The sequence below is a fragment of the Monomorium pharaonis genome, chromosome 4 (assembly GCF_013373865.1).
Source record: "Monomorium pharaonis isolate MP-MQ-018 chromosome 4, ASM1337386v2, whole genome shotgun sequence".
Classification (NCBI taxonomy): domain Eukaryota; kingdom Metazoa; phylum Arthropoda; class Insecta; order Hymenoptera; family Formicidae; genus Monomorium; species Monomorium pharaonis.
Genome location: NC_050470.1, coordinates 12,332,844 through 12,356,726, shown reverse-complemented (window position 1 = coordinate 12,356,726; position 23,883 = coordinate 12,332,844). Strand labels below are relative to the sequence as shown.

At 33.3% G+C, this 23,883-nt stretch overlaps 3 protein-coding genes across 4 annotated transcripts in view; all 3 read right to left on the bottom strand.

Moving 5' to 3' along the window:
- LOC105836910 (sodium- and chloride-dependent GABA transporter 1) overlaps positions 1–23,883 on the bottom strand; it is a 365,264-nt gene that overhangs the window by 223,332 nt on the left and 118,049 nt on the right. The window contains exon 2 of one of the 2 annotated variants that reach the window (XM_036285958.1): positions 21,547–21,828. In XM_036285958.1, coding sequence (XP_036141851.1) covers positions 21,547–21,702 — 156 coding nt within the window. In that variant the 5' untranslated portion in view covers positions 21,703–21,828. Of the gene's footprint in view, positions 1–21,546; positions 21,829–23,883 lie in introns of those variants that run through there. The other variant, XM_036285959.1, reaches the window with a different exon arrangement.
- On the bottom strand, positions 3–5,475 carry LOC105829629. Its single transcript, XM_036285961.1, has 2 exons — positions 1,341–5,475; positions 3–924 (listed from the first exon to the last, which is right to left on the bottom strand). The coding sequence occupies exons 1-2, from the start codon at positions 1,408–1,410 to the stop codon at positions 671–673; spliced, it is 324 nt and encodes a 107-aa protein (XP_036141854.1). The 5' UTR covers positions 1,411–5,475; the 3' UTR covers positions 3–670.
- Positions 6,165–8,126, bottom strand: LOC118645253. Its single transcript, XM_036285960.1, has 2 exons — positions 7,632–8,126; positions 6,165–7,406 (listed from the first exon to the last, which is right to left on the bottom strand). Exons 1-2 carry the CDS (start codon positions 7,894–7,896, stop codon positions 6,979–6,981), a joined length of 693 nt encoding a protein of 230 aa, XP_036141853.1. The 5' UTR covers positions 7,897–8,126; the 3' UTR covers positions 6,165–6,978.

Genomic DNA, 23,883 nt, shown 5'->3' with positions numbered 1-23,883 from the left:
AACATTCAAATCATTATTAGTAGAATAATTCAAATCTATATTTAGTACAGCATTAATCTCGCTAGTCTGCTCGTTTAAATTAACATCTGTTAATTGTAACTGAAAAAGTTTCAAGGTATCCCGTCCTAAAACTACGTACGACGACATAGTGTTGTCAGGTACGACTAACAAAGTAACACCCGTTTTTTTAACTTAGTTGAATAAAATATCTGTCTTAATAACGCCTTTAATTAAAAGCCTTGACTGATTAATGCCGCAGAAGCTATTCTGTAATTCACGAATACCATTAGTATCATATTATTTTACAAATCGTTTTCTAATAAAACTGACAGGACTTCCTGTGTCAAACAAGGTATTTAATTGTAAGACATACTTAACCTCGGGATAATTTATTTCGTAGGTGACATCTTGTTGGAAATCGCAATCAGCCTGGATTCTTTCAACGTTACCAATTTCTTTTCTTTCGGCGGGCGCTGATTTCTTAGAGCAGTCCTTGATCATGTGGCCGAAATTTTCATAGCTGTAGCAGGAACTCTTTTCTCTTCAAAGATGCTTACACTCGCTGGCGAGGTGTCCTGGTTGCAATTGTAGCACCTGTTACTCTTAAGTCGAGTTTCCTTCTTGGCAGTAGACTTGGACTCCTTGGCTATCACTTCATTCTTATTGCTGGTCATCCTGGATCAAACCCTTGGAATCTGAACAAATTGTGGTTTTTTTTTAAAGCACGCATCATTTCTGCAGCTGACGTAAAATTCTTCAGTCTGGCATGGTCAGATGCGAGTTTCAAATGCGAGTCGGAAATGCCATCTATAATATAATCGAGAATCTCATCCTCTGGTATTGGAATTTGATTGGCTTTGATGATCTTTTCATGGTAATAGTCATGAAAGGTTGATCTTCCGGCAGCTCTGCTCTTCAAATTGCCTACGCAAATCAATTTTATTTGGACGATGATCATACATTAGCTTCATTTCGAGTAATATTTCAGTCACAGTCGTGCTTAACAAATTGGGCTTTGAATAAAACCACGCTAGTGCTCTTCCTTTAAGGCGCAATCAGAACTTTCGTTAAATTATCGTTAAGCTCATAAGTACACTTTAATAATTGTAACTGTGCTTCTCATTTCGTAAAATCTTGACTCGGGCCATTGTATTCATTTAAGAGATCGCCGATCATTCTAATATTCACGGACGGTTTTCGAGATTGTTGGGCCTCGTGGACTAACGGCGACTGCATTCTTATCAACTCATTCTCTTGTCGCATGATGTCAATTTTGCGTTGCAATAATCTCTTACGGCGTAACAATTCGAGTTCATGTGCATAATTAATCTGAGGGGTACCTGCTTGCGGATCTGATCTCACTGCGTCGTCATTATTCGATGAATCGTTGCTGGGTCCTGCTCTCGCCATGTTAGACGTGCCGATCGCTTCGTCGACTCTCTCACGATAGCGTCTCACATACTGGCCATCAGGGTCCTCTGCCGATATCCTTATCACTAATTCTGCTTTATTTCCTGACGTCGACAAATTTAGCTGCTTGAGAATCTCCTTCAATTCGTAATTCGTAAACTCTTGAAGTGTGTCTTTTTGTCCCACATCTTGATTCAGATCCCACTTCTGAATAATTGTGGTATAATTAATGGAAAGACGGTTGAAGAATCGCGGAAAAGAAGGATACACTAGTCGAGCAATGATATAGCAACTTGGATTATGAAAAATGAGGTATGGTACAATGTTACGTAATTTTCCTTTACGTTTACGTAAATTTCCTTAAAGGCACGTAACACGTTCTTAACTGCTCGAACCGCCATGTGCGTCTGCTCTCGCACATGGCGGCACTGAAGATACAAAATCTATACGATTCATTGCCAGAACCTGTAAGAGACTTCTCCAGCGGCCTTTTAAAGGACCAAACGCTCTTTCGATTACCATTCTAGTTGAAGAATGACACAAATTATAGTTTTTCTGATATTGTGTAAGGTGTCCATTATCAGAGTGAGGAACTAATAAATGCTTGTGTAACGCGTAAGCAGCATCTCCAATTAAATGTGTATTGTTTGGAAACTTCATTGGATTATTTATATATTCTTGTAGAGATGATAAATAGGAAACACAAGAATCGTGAACAGAACCCACATTTCCAATATAGACATGTGTAAAATATCTTGTGTGGTTACAACTAGCTTATAAGTAATATAAAAACTTTCTTTAGATTTTATTAATTATATTATATTAATTATTGACAAATTCAATATTACTAATCTTTATCAAGTATTTGACAAATTAATAATTTATAATGGGAAACGTATGTAAAATAACAAAAAATGTATTTTTTAGTTCTAACTTAAACATTTTTGATGAAATACATTTAATTCTAAATATTTCCGTATTATATCTTAGAATTATATCTGATAGTTCAACAATAATAAGTATTAAAAAATATGTAAAAAGCTAAACACATAACAATAAAACAAATTATACAATAACAAATTAATAAACAATAGATGTATTTATCAAGATTAAATTACTTAGTTTTTATTATCAAATAATCAATCATGAATTATTAACATAATATGTTTAATAAAAAAACTGCCTAAATTAAGTAAATTAAAATTAAAAATATTAATCTTTTGTAATTATTACTTAAAATAATTAAAGCGTTTATTTGTAAATGAATGGAATGATGTCTCTTTCGATTCTGGATTTACCGCAGGTGCAGGAATATTTATGTGTGTTCCATCTACATCCCCCCAATAGTATCAGAAAAACGACTTAAATCATAAAAGCCAGATACAATATCTTGCATTTTATTTTCTGTGGACCATACTATAAAGCTTGATCAAAGTTTGCATAAAGCTTTAGTTACACGACGCACACTATTTATTGCTGTGCCTTTAGCAACATTAAATTTGTGAATTATTGATCTTAAAAATATGTTCTATGTAATTGTATTAAAATACAAAAGGTAATAAATATAACTACAACAATAATAATTATTAGTCTCTGCACAACAATAATAATCTTTAGTCTCTGCAGCATTACAATAGCCAAGAAGAGGACTTAATTGGTTTACAATTTTCTAACATACTCAACCCTTAATCCATCCATTTATTTATTCTTCTATCCAAACTAACGCTGCATAATCTTATTTTACTATTACATAATATAACATATCTTATATCGTTATAACCGAACAAAATAACTCTACATAATATAATACAACAACTTATTTACCTATATGAATCTGGAGTTGCAAAACGCCATAAACTTAATAAAAATTGCTTATCTGCAGCTATCATTACATTTCCACAAGTAGTACGGCAAAATTGCTCTCCAATCTCATTCAAAATAAACTCAAAAGTTGAAAGTTTCATTCTTCAAGTTATACGATATAAATATAAGTATAAATTTTGGGTACTTTTATTTTGAAATTTTTAATAACATACATATAACTTACAAATTAGTTATAATATAAAATAACGAATTGGTTTATAATAAAACTGTAATTAATGTTATTAATTATTACATACATACCGAAAATGTGATTTAAATTCACTACTAAGTGACGGTATTACATGTTCAACATAATTTTCAATATATATTATAAGTACGTTTTCTTTTTTTTTTTATTTTTAGAAGTTATTATAATGTCTATTATATCATCATCGCCGTAAAGATAATTTGTACACTCTAAATATTTTTGTACAATACATATTGCTACAATATTATTATTCATATTTTAAAAATTAAAATAAATTAATATTTTTACTAAATATTTGTATATTTCTTTTTTGTTGTAAGTACAAAACTTTGTAAACACTACAAATCGGTCAATCAGAACATTTTAGATCGGTCAAATTGGTTTGTGTTGCTAACATTGGTAGCACTACTTGACCATTCCATAGAAGCGTAGAGAACAAAAACGTTCAAAGCATTTGAGAGTGGCAACTCGACCGCACCCAAAGTTGTAGAAATTACGCTAATGCTTATGTCCTACTACTTTACTACCTACTGCCAATCCTATTGTAGATAAACCTTAAAGGTTATAACGGAATAGAATTTTGCCGGAATTAGCTCTTTCTTTTGGGATCCTCTTAACAGTACAACTTTATCAGTAACATCAAATTGTTGCTGTTGGATAAACGCATGTTGTGTAATAGTATATGTCTTAGCAAAATGGCTTATAATTTGATTATAATCATATTATAATGATTTATAATTTCAAGACGTAATGCCCACATAACGTCGGACATTCTATGTATATGCATCTTTTTCCATAATGTGAAGAAAATATCTTGTATGTTAAATGTATATACCCTGCTTAAAATGACAGATAGATTATGATTGGATTTTACTCAATCACATAAAATTTCTATAATAATTAATACAATATCGTATTAATTACCATAGAAATTCTATCATAACCTATCTGTCATTTTAAGCAGGGTACATCTCATATACATGATTAAAATATACATTATAGTATATAACATGTATATCCATTAATCCCAGGGAGAAACGCGAGATCGGATAGACATCGAGCAGACATCTATCAGACGCATCTAATCTAGATCGATAGACGCATCTAGATAGACGTCGAAGTAACCTTTTTTAGACGCGTATAATAGACATCTAGTAGATGTTCTGTGCAACCTTATTATAGACGTCTAATAGACGTTCTGCGTAACTGTATTATAGATGTATAATAGATCTTTAGAATTTACCTTTAAAATCAGTGGTAGTCGTAGGACAACACGAACTTCGAAGAATTTTTTACTATACTTTTAGTAAAATTTGATAAAATTTTACTAAAATTTAACCAAAACATTTTACATTGCAGAATAGTTCAGTTAGATTTTACTAAAATTTTACTAAATATCACTAAAGGCATAGTAAAATTCATCGAAGATTGTGTTGTTCCACGATTACCATAATTTTGAAGGTAAATTCTAAGAGAAAATTCCCAGCAAACATAGAACATTGCAAGCTTTCGACCGCAAAAAAAGGTTAGGGGATACTACAAGAGAACACGCGCAAATATTTTCACGAGCCTATATCGTCATTTCCAAATAAAAGGGCGTTAACTCGGAAGTCGGTTAAAAATGCATTACCTCAGAAGCCATTTGAAAAGGGCGTTAACTCGGAAGCTGATTGAAAATGACGTTAACTCGGAACCCGGTTGAAAAGGGCGTTAACTCGGAAGCCGATTGAAAAAGGCTTTAATTCGCCTGCTAAAATTTCTCGCTTCAATTTAAGTTGGTAGCACTGCCAAACGAACTTTGATTTTTGATTATTGCGGTACAGAGATTTTTTATTTTAATTTAACAATTTTATTATATAAATTGAGAAGAACTTCTGACGAAAAAACTAACTAATTTTAGCAATTAATTTAAAGAACGCAACGTATTATAATAATCTATGTAAACATTACATAAAAAATATTTTCTGAAAAGATTAATTCTTATTTTTTGTATGCATAAAAATAACCATAAAAACTTTTTTACAAAAAAGCATTTTAATCTATCAATAAACTTATATATTTAATAACATAAATTATTATAAATAATACAATTTCAGTCTTTATAAAAAATGTACTATAAGAAATTTTTCATGTTTCTATATTACTCAATAAATATTATTTCATTTTTAATTTACAAATTTTTATGAATTTATCTTTATAAATTAAAATTAAAAAATATTTATCTTGTATTGTAAAAATATCATAACTTCTTTACGGTAAAATCTTTATAAATACTGAATTTAAAATATTTATAATAAATTGTCCTATTTAATATAAACTTTTTATTCAAGCTTTCATATTCAAGTTTCCATATTAGGATAAAAGAAATTTTAAACAATATATATTTGTATGGATATATAAGTGTATATATAATTTTTATTTATTATAATATAATTATTAAGAAAAAATAAACTACATATAATATTAACAAAAAGAAAATATTCTTTTAATAATACAAAACTTAACCTATATTTACATGAAAAAAATTTATTCAATTAATTTTAAATAAAAATTCTGTAATTCAATCGGAATTAAATTGTTTTTTATAAGATCCTCAAAATCTTTCTTTTTAGATTTATCCAACTCTATTTTGCAATTATAGCATTGCATTAATTCTTCATCTTCATAAATATTTTTTATTTTTACCATGTTGTTGTATTCTTTAGTATAAGCAATGGTGTTGTTTTCGTTTATATCTATGGTAGACAGTTTTGAAATCGGAACGTTTTTCCATTGCTTTTTTATGACAAGTTTCGAGAAGTCAAAAGTTTCACATTACTCTATTTCATGAACTTTATACTTTGGATCGTTTACTTTTGCAGATCTTATTCCGTCACACCATTGTTCTTGCGTATAGAACTTTATACTTTGCTGCACTCTCAATGATTGAATGCATACAATCAGTTTGGGTATGACCCTTTACAAGATATCTGAAATTTATTGATAATTGAAATTTATTAAAAGTTTTAGATAACTAAAGTGAAATTGATTTATTGATAGATATTATGTAAAAACTATAAATTTGTTAAGAATTATTTAAATGCTAATAATTTACTTGTGACTTATAGATATTTTCAAATTAAGCGTTGCCTTCATATACATTGTATATAAAATACAATTACGGTTTTGGCCTCCGCAATTGTCGCTATAAAACCAAAATTCCTTACAACCGTTTTTAACTTTAGTACATATATAAATTTCCATAAACAGCTTGCAATTTCGTTAGCCTTACGTTTTATTATTGTTTCATTCCAAACAAAGCATTCGCCCTCTTTCGTAGCCAAATCAAAAATAGTAAAATTATATATAAATAATTTCCTTTTATAATAGAAAGAAGACGATCCAGCGCATGGGGCATTTAAAACTTTTTGTAAATCAAAAGATGCGCAACAAATAGAGAAGTCATTCACAGCAGCCTGCTTATCCTCTTTCATACAATTTCTAGCAAAGTCTTTATTTCATAAGTATTTATCTTGTTTCTTTTGGGCTATTAATTTTTCATTGACTGATAAATTATTAAAAGCTGTGTATTGATCACATTGATCCTTTTTTGGTTTGTGAAAGGATAAATTGAATTCATTACAAAATACATCACGATAGTGATGTTTAGAGGCTACCTTGAGTTGTTCTGATGTTTTCATATCTTCTGTGTATTTTCTGTACATTTTATTTATATTTAAATCACTTGAAAGGTTGTGTAGATGCTCTACAATAATGAGATTCAACTTTCGGAAAAGATTCAATGTGCTTTTTAACTGATTTGTAATTTCAGTCTTAATTCTTTTAAGCCGGTTTAGATGCTTGCCTCTGCCGTCTGCAATAATAATCTGCCCGGTCGATGATATTTTTTTTTTCTGGATGCTCTCTAACCACTTATTGCTTATTCCTGTTAAAACAATAATAAAATTTTACTCATGCTAAGTACAAATTATATTTATATTGTAATCTTAATTTTTTTAAATAATTATAAAATATAAAAACTAAACAATTCTTAATTAAATTTTAATTGGAAAATTATACTTATAAAAAGTCTTGAAAAATTAAATATAACCATTTTGTAAATAATTTAAAATAAATACAACAGTTTATCAAGTTTATAAATAATAATTACCAAAGGTAACCAGGAACATAGTTTGGCAAACTTTGATTTTTCTTGTTTGCACAGTCAATGAATATTGACGAGCTATACTCCTTTTTCTTTGTTTTTCATCATTTGATTGGTTTTTGTATTGAATGATCGTGATAGATTTGTCAATAAAAACCCATTGACGATTATGGTCACCTATTTGCCAAAATTCATTAAAAATTTGTTGTGTTTCCAAAAGTGAAATACGTTCCAAACATTTGTAGCGACACGAAAAGCATCCTACACCCATCTTTCTTTTCGATACTGATTGACCACTTTAAGTTATACACGCTGTGCCATTATTTTGGGCCTTTTTCAAAATATTGATAGCCCACCCATCAGGATTCCTTTTACGTTTTCCCGCACCCACCCCGTTAGTACAGGTGTCCTGAGAAGTCGCAACCCATGTGGTAAGTCTGTTGGTTTAGTCTGTGCGCATTTGGTCCGTGCGAATTTGATCTGTGCGCATTTGTTACTGCGTCCGTTTGGTCTGTGTCCGTTTGTTACTGTGTCCGTTTCACTCAGTCTGCTGTATCCGTTTATTACTGTGCGCATCTGGGACGCTCCTGAGAAATGACTTGCAGCTTAAAATAATATTTTTATTAATAATTTATTGTTATTGTATAAGGACTGCTATTGTAAGGTTTTAAACAAACACAATAACATTACACAAAATAACATTACATCTAAATCAGATATTTCTAGACGTTATTTTGGACGTAGATGGACTCTGACGTCTAATAGACGTTTATCCGATATTTCATTTCTCCATGGGATGTATTTGGCATATATATATACTGCATACAATGTTAAATGTATGTACATCTCATATACATGATTCGAATATATGTATATTATGGTATATAACGTATATATCCATTAATGTATTTAAAATGTATATACAGCATACAATGTTAAATGTATATATATCTCATGTATATGATTCGAATATACATTATGGTATATAATATGTAGGTAATTATCAAGGAGAGGGGCTTTCTCACCGACTTGGCTGTAATTTCACTATTTTGTATATTTCGGTGCGTAGAACATAAATCTGTAAAGAAAAATTGTCGTTCTCAACTAGGAAAAAAGTTATTAAGCACTAAAGTTGATAGTTGCGTGGTTAGGATTTCTGTCATATCGACATGATGTAGACGCATCCGACCATGCGCAAGGACATAAAAGTGCATAAAATTACAACAATAGAGAGACGGGGAGAGAGAGAGAGAGAGAGAGAGAGAGAGAGAGAGAGAGTGTGTGTGTGTGTGTGTGTGTGTGTGTAATACAACTGTAACTTGTTAGTTTAGACATCGATAAATTGTATTTTGTTAAAGCAGAGAATAAGTCGTATGGAAAAATTTCCGTATACGACTTATTCTCTGCTTTAACAAAATACAATTTTATCAATTAGTGCAAGGAATTCGTGTAATTTCATAATTTAATACAAATTACAACCAAGATAACTTGTATCATGAAGTAAGGTCTCTACGGAAAAAACACTTTAATTTTGAGAGTTTACACTCAAAATTGAGTGTTAATACTCGATTTTGGGAATTTACTCCCAAATTTAGGTGTATACGCTCAAATCTTGAGTATTTACACTAAAGATTGAGTGTTTATACTCGAACATTAAGTGTGTACACCCAATGATTGAGTTCATACCAAAATTTGGATTTAAATACTGAATATTTGAAAGTATACTGTCAACATTTGGATATTACACTCAATAAATAAGTGTATACTTCCAACATAAAGTGTGAACACTGAAACGTTGAGGATGTACCACTCAACATCTATCGGTTAAAGGTATACACTTAATATTGAGTGTGCACTCTCAAACATTGGATTAGAAAATGTTACATAAAAACAAAAGCAAGAAAAGCAAGTTCAACCGAGATTAAAATTAATCTGCATTGGTAGTAATGGACATAAAACAAATATCTAAAATAAACATTCAACTGTAGAGTGTTCAGCTGGCTTTGAGTATTAATTTGAGTATTACTTTCAACTTGGATGTTTGCCACTTAATTGAGTATTAATTTCAGTGTTATTGTTAAATTTAGGATTAACATTGACCATTCAAGTTGAAAGTAATAACACTCTAATTAAAAGTAAATTAAAGAGCGAACACTCAAGTTGAGTGTTTACACTGAATTGAGTGTTTACCCCTTGTCCCAAATTATACTCAACTTGAATATTTTTTAAAGTGTTATTTTTAGTGTTTTTTCCGTAAGGGGTCTATTATTTGAAGGTGCAAATAAAATACTTATTGAAGATCTACATGTGCAAACACTTCAATGCGTTCAATTACATGCACTCAAAACGAGGTATTTTCTGCTTTAACAAAATTTTTTTTGTTAAAGCAGAAAATACCTTGTTTTGCGTTTTCTGAAAATATATTAATTTTTTTTCAATTAAAATATATGGCCATGGGATCGCCATGTTCAGTCGCAACTTTTCGTCGGTTTCATAACCTGTCAAATAGTGAACTTTAACAATTAATATCTTGTCTCGCGGAGCAGAGTGACACTTTTTTTGCCAAATTCGTGTTCTACGTACCGAAATATATAAAATAGTGAAATAACAGCCAAATCGATGAGAAAGCCCCTCTCCTCGATAATTACCAGAAATTCTTATTTGAACTTGACTGTGATTTATTGGAAAATTCTTATTAGAAAGGGTGTAACGAGCCTTTTGCCGTTTACTCACGGAGGCATAAAGAATTACAAGGCCGTTACCCTCCTACCTCGTGTGGTCCCCACTTCCCGTCTCTACTCCCCTCGCCATCGACTTGAGGATGTAAAAGCCTTCCACCGACTCCAAGAAACCAATTCGGTCTCAGTCTGCGTACTGAGCAGACCATTCCTTCTGATGCATTGAGCCAGGCCTTCTAGTGCACGAACTGAGCGTCAGAACCTGAAACGATCTTTTCCGAGCGCGTACTGAGCGCTTCCCGAGTCGTATTGAGCGGGCACTTGCCGTCCACAGGGACTCACATTGAGGGAAAACCGTCACTGCGTACAATCATCCACGCGGGGATGATTGCCGAGAACAACTGATCGAACAGCTGATGTAAATGTGAGCACACCGCACCGACCGGAAACCACCAACTTCACCGACCGAAATCTTGCCGCACCACGTCGGCCACCGCATCGTGAGCGATACCGTGCTCCACAGCACCGCTACTGCCGAGCCTTAAGGGGATCCAGGAGTGCCTTTGAAATTTGATCGAGGTCGATAAGGTAGAATCATTCGTGCACATCATTAATGAGATTTTATATGTATTTCTTGTATAGATTTAGAAATCCTTTTCCAGAATTAAAGTACACATATTAATATTAATCTATAAATTAGATTTTATATTGAAAACGAAAAAAATTTTTTCTCATATTGCTCTACTTATCGACTTTTTACGTGTACATAACCCAAATTTTCGTTTTTTCATTTTCCAATTTGCGGAATGCGAATCTTTTTTTCTAGGATTCTAATCTTATTTCTAATTGCACGATATTATTCCTGAGAGTTTTTTCTAGGGGGCGACGTGATTATTTTATACATATAAACTATAGATTTTTTGTATGAAGCAAATATTGTCGTTAGGTGACTAATAAATAACAATTTTTTTTTATTTATCAGAACAAATCGTACGTCGCCCCCTTCATTTTTGTGCGTACTTTAATCCTGTAAAAGGATTTTGCATTCTGTTACTCCAATTTGAAAATCCAAGTTCCTCAAAAAATGTCGGTAACTCTGTCACTCCCGGATCCCCTTAAGGGGATGCTAAACTGCTCATCAAACTTGATCGAGGTCGATAATGTAGTCATTTGCGCACGTCATTAACAAAATTTGTATGTATTTCTTTTATAGATTTAGAAATCCTTTTCCAGAATTCAATTTTATGTATTAATATCAGCTTACGAATTAAATTTCATACCAAGAATTAAAAAAATTTTTCAGATTGCACTTTTGAGACACGAAATGTTTATCAATCCCAGTGAACACATTTTACAGCGGCAATATAACATGGAAGTTACATGTAATTTAACATTGTTATTCTTGTGATATGTAGGTGCTATATGACATGGAAATAACCTGTTACGTAATATTTGTTATACGCAAGTGATATAGCTTTATACATCGTTTTGGCGTTACAGTTATTTAAAAATTGTATAATCGTAACATAACACGTACGTTCGTATCAATGTTATTACGGAACGATGCGTCGTAGTTGACTCAGAAATCAAACAACATTATAACATTCTGAATGACAGATCTATTTGATAATAAAAAAAATTATTATAAAGATAATGTTTTTAAAAATAACGGTTTGTCTACAATTACTGCGCACAAAAAATGCACAAAACCTAAATTCATCATGTGCTAAACAAAAACAGAATAATAAATGTATACTATTCAATTTTTCTTAGAATTATGATCTATATAGTTAACCATCTAATTAATCATTTGAACGCTTCAAAGATTAGTGCTAAATAGATCGCAATTTCCATCAAATTATTAAGGTTATGGAAAAAGAAAAATTTAACAATAAAATTAATAAGTAAATAAATTAATGCTATTTATTTTTAATATGTTTTGCAAAATTTAATTGCTTTTATAAAAAATAATATAGTTGCGTCAGTTTATAACATATATAGGTATATGTAGACAATAACAAGTACTCATATCGATGAGTCAAATTGGCGTAGCAGGTAGAGTACAAGTAGAGACCCTTTTATCGGAGACTGGCCATCAGGGGGCTACTTTTGATTGGTCCGACAATTTTTGTCTCTCCCGCTTATATTTGAAACACATCTTACCATTAATATTATAATTCAGAAATACAAATAAAAATAAATAAGAACATACAATATATACGTTACATACAATAAGGAAAATAATTATCACTATACAAATTAAAGATAAAAAACAAGTTTTATGACAACTTTTATTAAATTAAATTGTTCGTAATTTTGTTATGAACATGATACTTAACCTTATAAAGAAATGAATTATTCGTAGGTGTCAAATTTTTACGGCTAACATTTTTTGCTGTCGTTGCACGACGTTCACAATTTCTTGGAAATATTTGCATAGTATAGCCCTTCTTTGTCGAATTATTGCAAAATTCGGCGGAACATCTCCAACCATTATTACAATAGTAAACTCGATCACGTTGCACAAAACATTCGCACGGCGCGCATGGTAGAGCGAGAAGCGAGCAGAAGTGAGCAGAAGAAAGATAGCCTATATTTCTCTCTCACTCGTAGGAATTAGACAAAAACTGATGGCCAGTCTCTGATTAGAGGGTCTCTAAGTACAAGGTTCGTCATCCTAAGGTCCCGGGTTCAAACCTAGCAGCGGCAAGTAAGAATAAAATAAAAAATAACAATTTAAATTTAATTAATTAATAAAAATTTATCCTAAATTTAGTATGTGCTGTTGATAAAAATAATTTAAAAAAAATGAAATTTTTATTTTATTTTATTTTTCTTTGTAACTGTTGTGTGACGGTTAGATAACATGTAATTATAACATATTATATTGCTGAGTCGGAAATTGTAACTTACATGTAAGTTACGTGTAACTTCAGAGTAACGTAACCTGTTATATTCGATTACATTGCTGTTATACTGCTACTATATTACTGTGTTCACTGGGATGTGTATCTTTTTTATTAAAACGCCTACGCTTAATCTGAAAGCATAATATTGTTCTTTAATGTTCACTCGTACGGATCTGACTTGATTTATACGTACAAAGTGCACAACTTTTATATCAAGCACATTTTTTTACAAATACATGCTAGACGCCGACAATTAAACATTTTTTTCTATTTTTCGTATAACATCGTTACGTCCGTAGACTGTTATCGTCTTTAATTGTGGAGAAAGATTTTTAATTCTGTAAATGCAATAAAAAGTAGGACATTGGAACAAATTGTACAATTTTGTCGGTAAAACAGATGACTTTAGGATCCCCTTAAGGCCACTCCGCATTGCGACACCGCCGCGTCATCACTGCAATACCACTATAACACCATAGACCTTATAGATATGGACTGGCAATACCAAGCGAAACCGTGTCCATACTTCTCTCTCTAAAGAGCCCGGAAATATGTTTCGCGCATGCTTGTACATATTATACATTGAAATCCAATGATTGGATACGTTTTGGTCACGTGTTTTAACTTATGTGTGTGTATATATATGTATATACATATGTATGCATGTGTGCTGACATGCGCGATAGTTATTTCCGGTAACTTTAGAGAAAGAAGTACTAAAAAGTCTGTTTCTCTCTCGCACCTCTTCTGGACACCGTTTTCTATACACAAACTGTAGGCAATTGCCGGTCCATATCTATAAGGTCTATGTATAACACCGCCGCAATTCTTCTTGTTCAAACTAGTATCAGCGCCTCAAGTGGTGACGATGATAATACAGGCACACAAAAAAAGTGGTTGATCCGGCGGACCAGACTAGTCAATTCTTATGTATTTTGACCCGCTGAATATGAATCCAAAATCAGAATTGCGAAGTTAGCTCGTATTTCCTAACTTCAAAAAAAAACTTTTAAATGTTGGTTCGGCGGACCATACTAGTCTATCCTTATGTATTTTGAACCGCTGAATCCAAATTCAAGGTCAGAATTGCTGAATTGGCTCTTTTTTTCCTAACTTTCAATATGAGATACCACAAAACTGGAGAAACGTTAATGACAAAATCAAAGATCTCTACAAAAATTCCTTCTGTATCGAAATCGCGGATGAAGAATCCGATTGGGTCCCCAAGAAAGTATGTAGTTCTTGTTATAAAATGTTGCGAAGTTGTAAAAAGAACAAGACAAAACTGAGAATGAAAGTATCTGCTATATGGAAGAAACCGCGTGATGACCAGAGAAGATTGTTATTTCTGTATGACAAGTCTGAATGGAATAAACAACACAAAAAAGCCATTATGCCAATGTTTTGAATTTAACAAAACCTATATATGTATCAGCATCCAACGAAACAAACGATAAAGTCATGATACAAATATTACTTCTGAACTCAATCTGAATGGAAATTGATGGAAGTTTGGAAGAATCTGAGAATGAAACTGAGAGCGAGACTGAGAGTGAAATTAAATCAACTGATGGTGACTATGTTCCGTATAATATTTCAAAAAGCCAGGAAAAATTACACAAGAGAAGGTGAACAATCTCGTTCGAGATTTGGGTTTGCCCAAGGATGGAGCAGAGTTTCTGGCGTTCTGATTGAAACAAATGCTAGGGAGGCAAAAAATGTGATAACTTCCTATTATCGTGAGAGAAAGAGAATATCGGCAATATTTCTCTGCAGATGAAGAACATTTATTAGTCTATTGTCACGATGTTATCGGATTAATGAACAAACTGAAATCTGAATGTTACAAGTCTGATGACTGGAGACTATTCATCGATTCTTCTAAGAGAAGCTTGAAAGCAGTGTTGCTGCACAATACTATATATGCCCCAATAATATATATGCCCCTATTCCTGTAGCTCAGTAGTGATAAAAGAAGAGCACACAAACCTGAAAACAGTTCTTGAAAAAATTAAATACATAGAACATAGATGGCAAATTTGTGGAGATCTGCAAATTCTCACCATATTATTGGGTCAACAATCAGGTTACATAAAAAATCCATGCTTTCTATGTGAATGGGATAGTAGAGATTAAACGAACCATTACATAAGAAAAGAATGGCCGACAAGAACGTCTCTGCAACCTGGATCTAAAAACATCATAAATGAACCGTTAGTTGAGCCTTCAAAAGTTCTTCCACCTCTTCGTATCAAATTAGAATTCATGAAACAATGGGTGAAAGCTTTGAAAAAAGGTGAATACTATCAATATTTACAAGAAAAATTTTCCAACATCTCTAATGCGAAATTGCGGGAAGGAATTTCGGATCTTTAATATGTAAAATGTTAAGAGACGACAATTTTGTCATTAAAATAAATAAAGACAAAAGAGCAGGCTGTGTTTCAAAGATGTTACAGAAAATTTTCAAAAAACCACAAAGGTCAAGATTACAGAGAAAGGATGGAAACGGAAATGATGGAAAACTATAGAAAACTAGGTTATTTAATGAATCTTAGGTTGCATTTTTTGGATTCTCATATCGACTAATTCCCAGAAAATCTAGGTAATTATAGTGAAGAATAGGGAGAAAGATTTCATCAGGACATCAAGGAGGTGGAGCATCAATATCAAGGCAAGTGGGATGTGAACATGATGGCTGATTTCTGCTGGATGCTCAAACAAGATGTTTCTGTGAAGGGGAAAAAACGTAAGAGAAAGCCATTGCACAGAATCTTCGAGAATAAAAAGGTTAGATATAATAGAAAAGGGAAGTAAATTTTCTACGCTATTCATTCACAGAAGCTCAGACTTGTCATACGTATTGAATTTTTCCCGAGTAATACGCAAGCTTGCACGCTCCGGATTATACATTTGTGACCCAAACTGCTTTTACAAGGTTTTTTTTTTAGGTTAAAAAAAATGAGCCAATTCAGCAATTCTGATCTTGAATTTGGATCCCAGGTAGCAAGCCTACGTCATTTTGACGTCCCAAAATGGTCATATCTGGTCATATGTCGTCAAAATGACCATTTTTTTACATGACCTAAAATTGACGTCATGATGACGTCATTTTGAAATCATATTTCAGTCATAATCTGACGATTATTTTCCCAGACAGCACACATCCAAAATTGGGACATAAAGACGTCATTAAGACGTATTTTAGACACGGTCTAAAGCGGTGTCTATACAATGAGATTTAAGGCGTAAGGCATAAGCATATTATATAAGCATATTATATTCACCTTTAAGAGAACTTTTTTAAGAAAACATTTAGATATCTTGGAAATAATTTCAAAATGGTCAAATTAACTATTTGAACGCTTCAAAGTCTTAGTGCTAAATAGATCGCAATTTCTATCAAATTATAAAGGTTATGGAAAAAGTTAAATTTAACAATGAAATTAATAAGTAAATAAGTTAATGCTATTTATTTTTAATGTGTTTTGCAAAATTTAATTGCTTTTATAAAAAATAATATAATTGCAACAGTTTATAACATATAGGTATATGTAGACAATAACAAGTACCCATATCGATGATTCAAACTGGCGTAGCAGATAGAGTACAAGGTTTGTAATCCTAAGGTCCCGGGTTCAAAACTTACCAGCGGCAAGTAAGAGTAAAATAGAATAATATAATTTAAATTTAATTAATTAATAAAAATTTGTCCCAAATTTAGTATGTACTGTTGATAAAAATAATTAAAAAAAAAAGAAATTTTTATTTTATTTTTTTATCTCTAGTTGCAGTTTAAAGATATCCGATTTAAGAAATCTTTTAGATATTAGTTTCATGATATCTTTCTGTTCTCAAAAAACGACGCATTGGTTAACATTCTGACATTATATGTTATCTTTTAAAAGTCTTTTTATGTTATTATTTTCAGAAACAGGATATCTTTTAGAGATCTTTTTGACAACATATTGTTTACGTCATTCCATGACGTCAAAATACGGTACATTTCATGACGTCAGGAATTTGTGACATTCGACCGTCATTTTAACGTCATAAGGGCGTCATTTCGTGACGTCAAGAATAGTCAGTAAATGACCATTTTGGGACGTCAAAATGACGTGAGCTTGCTACCTGGGATTCAGCGGGTCAAAATACATAAGGATAGACTAGTCTAGTCCGCCGGACCAACATAAAAAAAAATTTTGAGGTTAGGAAATGCGAGCTAACTTTGCAATTCTGACCTTGGATTCGGATTCGCGGGTCAAAATACATAAGAATTGACTAGTCTGATTTGCCGAACCAACCAATTTTTTTGTGTGTTTGTGTAATTAACTTATCTTGGGAAAATAGCTCAAAAACATGGAAGGTATGATAGGCAATAATTGTTTCTTAATTAATTTTACAGATGCATTGGAATATGTAGGAACAGGGTTACGACCTTATCAAATAGGCAAAAGAATATTTAACGCAAGACATGTATTTTTGTGTAGCATTGTTAAAAATTATATAGTTTTACCTATACAGATTTTCTCAAAGACAACTGTCTATTCTTGATACGATTTTTTTTACTAATTTTTTTTTCCATTTGTTCAGAAGTTATTACCTTATCCAAAAATTTCTTTAAATTAAGAAACGATATTGAACCTATTTTTATAAAAATTAATATTAATCTCAAACTTTTATTTTATAAAACACAACTCCCAATTGAACTATTGATAAAAAATATACTTATACTATTATTTGTCAATATAATCCTTCGTACAAAAATGAACAGAATAAACATTCATGTAAGAAGTTACTTTCTTTTTAATCTTACATGCAATAACCCATTTTTACATAAATTTGTGTTTTTTAAATATATGTAACGTTCTGTTACTTTTAAAATCAGGAACAATTGAGGAACAATTCATTATAAAGTACTTTTTCATGAAGCACTTCGTACAATAACGTATTTTAATTTTATAGAAAAGAGTCCATTGCGTTTAAGATTAAAGATATTGCATGTAGAATTAAGAAGAAAGTAACCTCTTACATGAATGTTTATTCTGTTCATAAATAATAGTAAGTATAAGTATATTTTTTATTAATAGTTCAATTGGGAGTTGTGTTTTGTAAAATAAAAGTTTGAGATTAATATTAATCTTTGTAAAAATAACCTTAATACCGTCTCTTAATTTACCAAGGAGATGTTTGGATAAGATAACCCCTGAACAAATGAGAAGAAATATTAGTCAAGAAATCGTATAAAAAATAGACAGTTGTCTTTGAAAGAATCTATAGGTAAAAACTGTGTAATTTTTAACAATGCACAATAAAATATATGTCTTGCGTTAAATACTCTTTCACCTTCTTGATGAAGCTGTAAACCTGTCCCTACATACTCCTATATATCTGTAAAATTAATTAAAAAACGATTATTGTCTATCACACTTTACATGTTTTTGGGCTATCTCAGATAAGTTTGTTATCATTGAGACGCTTGGAGCGGTGCACTTGCACACGGTTCAAATGGATACGATGCATTTGCACACGGTGCTTTTGAACACGATATTTTGCGCACCGTTCATTTGAGTAAGTCCCAGATGCGCATAATAATAAACGGACACAGCAGGCTGAAACGGACACAGACCAAATGCGCATATACCAAACGGACACAGTAACAAACGGACGCAGTGCGAAACGGACACAGTCGCAAACCCATGTGGTACAAAGAATGCTTTGCACACACACACACACACACACACACGCGCGCGCGCGCGCGGGAGGTGCAAGGGAGGTTTGCCCCTCCCCTCCCGCACCTGTCCCGTCGATAGGAGCCCTGAAAAGTCGCAACTCATGTGATAAGTCCGTTTGTTATTAACCCAAAAAACAATATCCAACAATATAAGGCTCGCCTACAGGTGCAGAAGATTTCGCTCAAAAAGATTGTGTTGACTATGAGAAGGTATTCGCACTTGTAGTCCGATACGATTCAATATGAACAATGCTAGCACTTGCTGCTCACGAGAACATGAAAATCGCACAATTCGATGTAAAGACGGCGATTTTTAAAGAACGGGGATTTGACGAAAGAGATCTATATAAAAATATCAGATTGGATAACATGTTATTTAAAAGACAAGGTCTGTGTCCGTTTATTACTGTGTCCGTTTCACTCAGCCTGCTGTGCCTATTCATTATTGTGCGCATCTGAAACGCTCCCGTTCATTTGCACTCTGTTCAGTTGTACACTGTTTATTTGCACATTGTTCACTTGGACACAGTGAGAAATAACTACGCCGAGGGCATCCTACCGACGGGGTGGGTGCGGGTGAGGGGCCGAAAGCCCCCCTTTCATTCCCTTGTGTGTGTATGTGTCCGTTTCTTTTCGTGTCCAACTGAACGTTGTGCAAATGAACGGTGCGCAACTGAACGGTGTGAAAATGAACGATGTGCAACTTAACGGTGCGCAAAATATCGTGTCCAAAAACATTGTGTGCAAATGCACTGTGTCCATTTAAACCGTATCCAACTAAGTGCCACCCGAGGCGTTGATGCTAGTTCGAACAAGATGAATACTGAACACACCTATATTTTGCGATACGCACCGCGATACACGATTTCCCACCTCGCAACACGAGGTTTCTTGTACATATTAGGATAGAGATATTGTACATACTTAGATTAGGGGATCACACGTAGTTTTTGAATAAATCAATATTAAACTTGATACCGCTTATCTCTTCACTCAATCACACCCGCCGCTCGAATCCTGAATTCCCGCGGCTATCCGTAACCAATCACGTAGCCATTCACGGTTACAAGTGAATGAATAAAAGAGAAAGAGAGAAGAGAACGGACGGGAAATGTATATTAATAAAAAAGCTTTTGTTTTTAAAATATTCTTATTTTAATTTTGAGATTTAATTTTGTAACTTTTCATAAATATGCAAATGTTTGTGCGCATATTAAATGTAGCCACTGATTAATCACATTAAACATCCACAACGGTAAGCTGCGCCCTTGCCTATCTTTTGTACTTAACTTGTAATACAAGTATTTTTAAATTTCTAAAAACTAAACTTTAGACAAAATTTTGTACAAAGAAAACATGTCTCAGAATAAAGTCAGGAATACATTTTAACTAAAGAGGAGAACATCTGTTAGGCTAACATCTGTTAACTCTACTTTCGAATAAGCCATAGTGCATTCGAAAAGGAAGGTGAGGAAACAGAAACCGTGTTTTTGAGTGAATGGGCTTTAGTTTCTGAAAAAATTGCATTTAAATATATGCATTTTTGGCTAGTAAGGTAAATACAATGAAAAGCCACTTTTCAGCATGAAGCGCGGTGGTCGTGTATACTAATTGCGCGCTTACTATTTTGCTCTCTATGCGAACCGAGTTCGAGACCAGTTGTAATAATTTTTTTTAGTCTGTATGCCAATTAAATTAATTTTTTTTATTATTTAAAGTAAAATTTTGCAGTTTTAATAAATAAAAATTTTTAAAATTTTATTATAACAAAAAAATTTTTTTATTTATTATAAAATTTTAACATTTTCATAGAATGTTGTGGGTGGAAATTTAAATCAAATAAAAATAAAAACATTGAAAACATAAATGTTTCTCGCACCATAAATATATTATAAATGCAACTCGCGTGTTGCAAATACATTTTTTGTTATGTACGTTGGGTGAAAAAGATAACTGATTAACATTATAAAATATGTCACGTTCATTTGCTAATTTTGACGCGCACCAAGCAAATTTGATCATGTTAAAAAAATGAACGCGACATTGTACAAAAATGTCACAATTTTATAATAAATAAAATGTACTATTTTTCATTATAATAATACTATAGAAATTTTTATTTATTAAAACCGCAAAAGTTTTATTGCAAACAATAAAGAAAATTAATTTAATAGGCATATAAACTAAAAAAAATTATTAAAACTGCTCTCGAACCTAGCATGCAAAGATACCAAAACAGTAAATGCGCATTTAGCACCCACAGCCACCGTGCTTCGTGCCAAAAAGTGGCTTTCCAATGTACTTATTGTACCGGTTAAAAATGTACATATTTAAATGCAATTTTCTCAGAGACTAAGGTCCATTCATCCAAAAGTCAAAACATGGTTTTTGTTTTTTCATCTCCCCTTTCGAATGCACTATGGTTCATTCAAAAGTAGAGTTAGCATCTCCTTGTAAGACAAAAGTTTATTTTGAATCACTATGTAATTGCAACTTGAAAATACTATCCGAAAAACTAAAATATATATTATATTGTAATATTATTGCAATCTTTTTATAAGAATTGAATAAGATTTAATAACAATTTAATAATGCATTACCACACTAAGAATAAAATCCAGCTTGGTACTCCATGTTCCACGATCCGGAAGAGGTTTACCCTTATTAGTCGTCGAACATGCCAAATTTAACGTTGTTCTGCCGTTGTCGGTATTTTCTGAATCAGCCACTTCAAGATCTCGTGATGTTTCTGTCATGATTGTGGGCTTTCGTGATGGGCCCACTCAATATTTCGTCAGTATTCTCTGCTCGTCTACACACTCTGGCTGATTATCGACCAGTGCCGTCTCAAACACGAAGATGATAACGAAACATTACAGTATCTGCAAAGCAAATTGTACAAGTTATTTAATCAAAGGCATAATGTAAAGTGAATCTCAAAAGAAGAACTAAAAGCTAAGGCAATTATAGTACCAGATAGATTCAAAAAATTTTTATAAGTTATTTACATTAGAGATTTCTCATCGATTTTGATGACCTTCAAATTTGTTGTCAGTTAAGCTTATTATTCTAAACAACTTTTCTCTATACATGTTATCGTCGCTCCGCCTTAGTTTTTGAGTTATACACAGAAAGTTATATAGTTATATACACAAGTTATACACACAAGAATTATCATACGATACATGATAATTATTCAATATAGGAGAAGTAGTTTCGATGACCTTGACTATAACATATGTTGTTAAGGTCATGCTCTTGAGTGACTTTGAAAAGATTTTAGCATTTTATTTTTATATTTGCATACTTTCCAAGCAAAGCAAGATCTACTTCACTGAAATTTTCCTAATAAATAATCTAGAAATCAAGAGATTACTAAAGAGCGAACTCCGGCGCTTCTAAATTTGTACTAGTATATAGAAATTTGGAACTTACAAGTTCTAAATCGGAAACAAATCGCACCGCACCAACGACCCTCCACTATTCCAACCATTGTTGGACATTACTAGTACAAACTTAGAAGCGCCGAAGCTTGATCTTTAGTTATTTCTCGGTTCCGAGATTACCACATAGAAATTGGCACCTAGTGGATGCCCAATGGATGTCCATTAAACCTTCATAGATCCACAAGACGTCTATGTTCTGTGACGTTGCAGTTCCGCTGCGGCGTCGCAGCGTCCTTCCGCCGTCACAGGGCCCGGGCTCACACTCAAGAGAGCGGCCGGGAGGTGCGGGGAGCGTATCGCGGTTCTCGGCGGGCCACACGAACGATATTATATGCGATTATTAATTATATTCTCTTTTGTATTTTACGTATCGGGCGCCTCACTCGTTGAAAAACAACGAGGGACGTTCGCATCGGAATTCGGCCGTGATGGAGCGAGGCAAGGAACGAGAGAGGACAGGGTCGGTGGGCGAAGGAGTCTCGACAGGAGATTGAAACGCCTCGGCAAAAGCCGCGGAAAGAACAGCACAGAAAATTTGGCGAGGCGTTGCAGCGAAAAGCCGACAAGTCTGGCGACGGCGGAGGATCCTCCAGCTTTAGTAATCCTCCCGTAGCGGCCCCAGAAAGATCAGGAGAACTGAGAGGCTGCCAGCAAGAGAGGAGGACCTCAAGGGCCTCGCAATTAAAGGACGCCTCGTGAAATTGGATCGTGTACGTCGTTGTTAGCAAACTGCTGCGAAACGCGTAACGCGCAACCCTTATTGGCTGACGCCGCGCGCAAATGGCGCACCGTCTGCGTTGGAAAAGGAGCGGTGTATTTGCACATGGTTCTTTTGGATACGATATTTCGTGCACCGGCGCGAATCGCGTGAGGCTCTGGCGGCGAGCATTTAACAGCGGGCCGCGTCATGTCGAGGGAGCGCATCTTTTGGAACGTCTGCAAGGCGTACGGTTCGTTATTTGGCGTCCCAGCGACTATCTCCCGTTGCGTATTATCGCGGGTGATCGCGTCTCTTTCAAAAATTTTGTCAATCTTGCTCTTATTCCATATTTCCAATTAACTTCGCGTCTTCTCATTTTACTGTTATTGCTCTCGCGCCGCCGCATCGTCACTATGTTCGCCTCTCGATATTACTCTGAATTCTGTTGTCCACGTCGTGTTTATCTATTAGTTATCTGTCAATTTCGCGTCTCGCTAATTCTCCGTGTATTTAGCGTCTCATAATCAATCGTGCTTTCGCGTCGTCCTGCCTCTAGTATTAATCGCGTGCTTTCTTCTTAGTACTGTTTATCGATTTTCTGTATCAATTCTGTAACTTGCGCGCAAAGCAAAATTTCTGTTCAATTTCTGTGCTTTCTCATTAATCATTATTGTTATTTTCATGCATTTCGAAACGCGTTATTAATTTGTGCTACAATCAGAGTGTGAGTTATTCCTTTTCTCGTCTCGTACGAACGAACGTCCGTGCGTCGCACACCTCCCCGCCCTTCT